The sequence below is a fragment of the Colobus angolensis genome, unplaced genomic scaffold (genome assembly GCF_000951035.1).
Source record: "Colobus angolensis palliatus isolate OR3802 unplaced genomic scaffold, Cang.pa_1.0 Scaffold11723, whole genome shotgun sequence".
In the NCBI taxonomy this organism is placed as follows: Eukaryota; Metazoa; Chordata; class Mammalia; order Primates; family Cercopithecidae; genus Colobus; species Colobus angolensis.
In genome coordinates, this window is record NW_012112835.1 from 1 (window position 1) to 1,061 (window position 1,061).

Sequence of the window (1,061 nt, forward strand, 5' to 3'; positions counted from 1 at the left end):
CGTCCCCCGACCCCCCTTCGGCCGTGGCCAGTCCCGGTTCAGGCCTCTCGTCGCCGGGCCCCAAGCCGGGGGACAGCGGCTACGAGACCGAGACCCCTTTTTCCCCCGAGGGAGCCTTCCCAGGTGGGGGGGCGGCCGAGGAGGAAGGGGTCCCTCGGCCGCGGGCTCCCCCCGAGCCACCCGACCCAGGAGCGCCCCGGCCACCTCCAGATCCGGGTCCGCTCCCACTCCCGGGGCCCCGGGAGAAGCCGACCTTCGTGGTTCAAGTGAGCACGGAGCAGCTGCTGATGTCCCTGCGGGAGGATGTGACAAGGAACCTCCTGGGGGAGAAGGGGGCGACAGCCCGGGAGACAGGACCCAGGAAGGCGGGGAGAGGCCCCGGGAACAGAGAGAAAGTCCCGGGCCTGAACAGGGACCTGACAGCCCTGGGCAACGGGAAACAAGCCCCAAGCCTGAGCCTCCCAGTGAACGGGGTGACAGTGCTGGAGAACGGGGACCAGACAGCCCCAGGCATCGAGCAGAAGGCGGCGGAGAATGGGGCCCTGGGGTCCCCCGAGAGAGAAGAGAAAGTGCTGGAGAATGGGGAGCTGACACCCCCAAGGAGGGAGGAGAAAGCGCTGGAGAATGGGGAGCTGAGGTCCCCAGAGGCCGGGGAGAAGGTGCTGGTGAATGGGGGCCTGACACCCCCAAAGAGCGAGGACAAGGTGTCAGAGAATGGGGTCCTGAGATTCCCCAGGAACACGGAGAGGCTACCAGAGACTGGGCCTTGGAGAGCCCCAGGGCCCTGGGAGAAGACGCCCGAGAGTTGGGGTCCAGCCCCCACGATCGGGGAGCCAGCCCCAGAGACCTCTCTGGAGAGAGCCCCTGCACCCAGCGCAGTGGCCTCCTTCCGGAACGGCGGGGAGACAGCCCCTGGCCCCCTTGGCCCAGCCCCCAAGAACGGGATGCTGGAACCCGGGACCGAGAGGAGAGCCCCCGAGACTGGGGGGGCGCCGAGAGCCCCAGGGGCTGGGAGGCTGGACCTCGGGAGTGGGGGCCGAGCCCCAGTGGGCACGGGGACG

General features: G+C 69.6%; 1 protein-coding gene across 1 annotated transcript; it reads left to right on the top strand.

Annotated features, from left to right (window-relative positions):
• Positions 1-5: 5 nt before the first annotated feature.
• Positions 6-1,055, top strand: LOC105527376 (serine/threonine-protein kinase LMTK3-like; the record flags this gene model as incomplete). Its single annotated transcript, XM_011963673.1, has 1 exon — positions 6-1,055. A coding segment is annotated over one exon (1,050 nt), but the record flags the coding sequence as incomplete, so codon positions are not given.
• Positions 1,056-1,061: the final 6 nt, after the last annotated feature.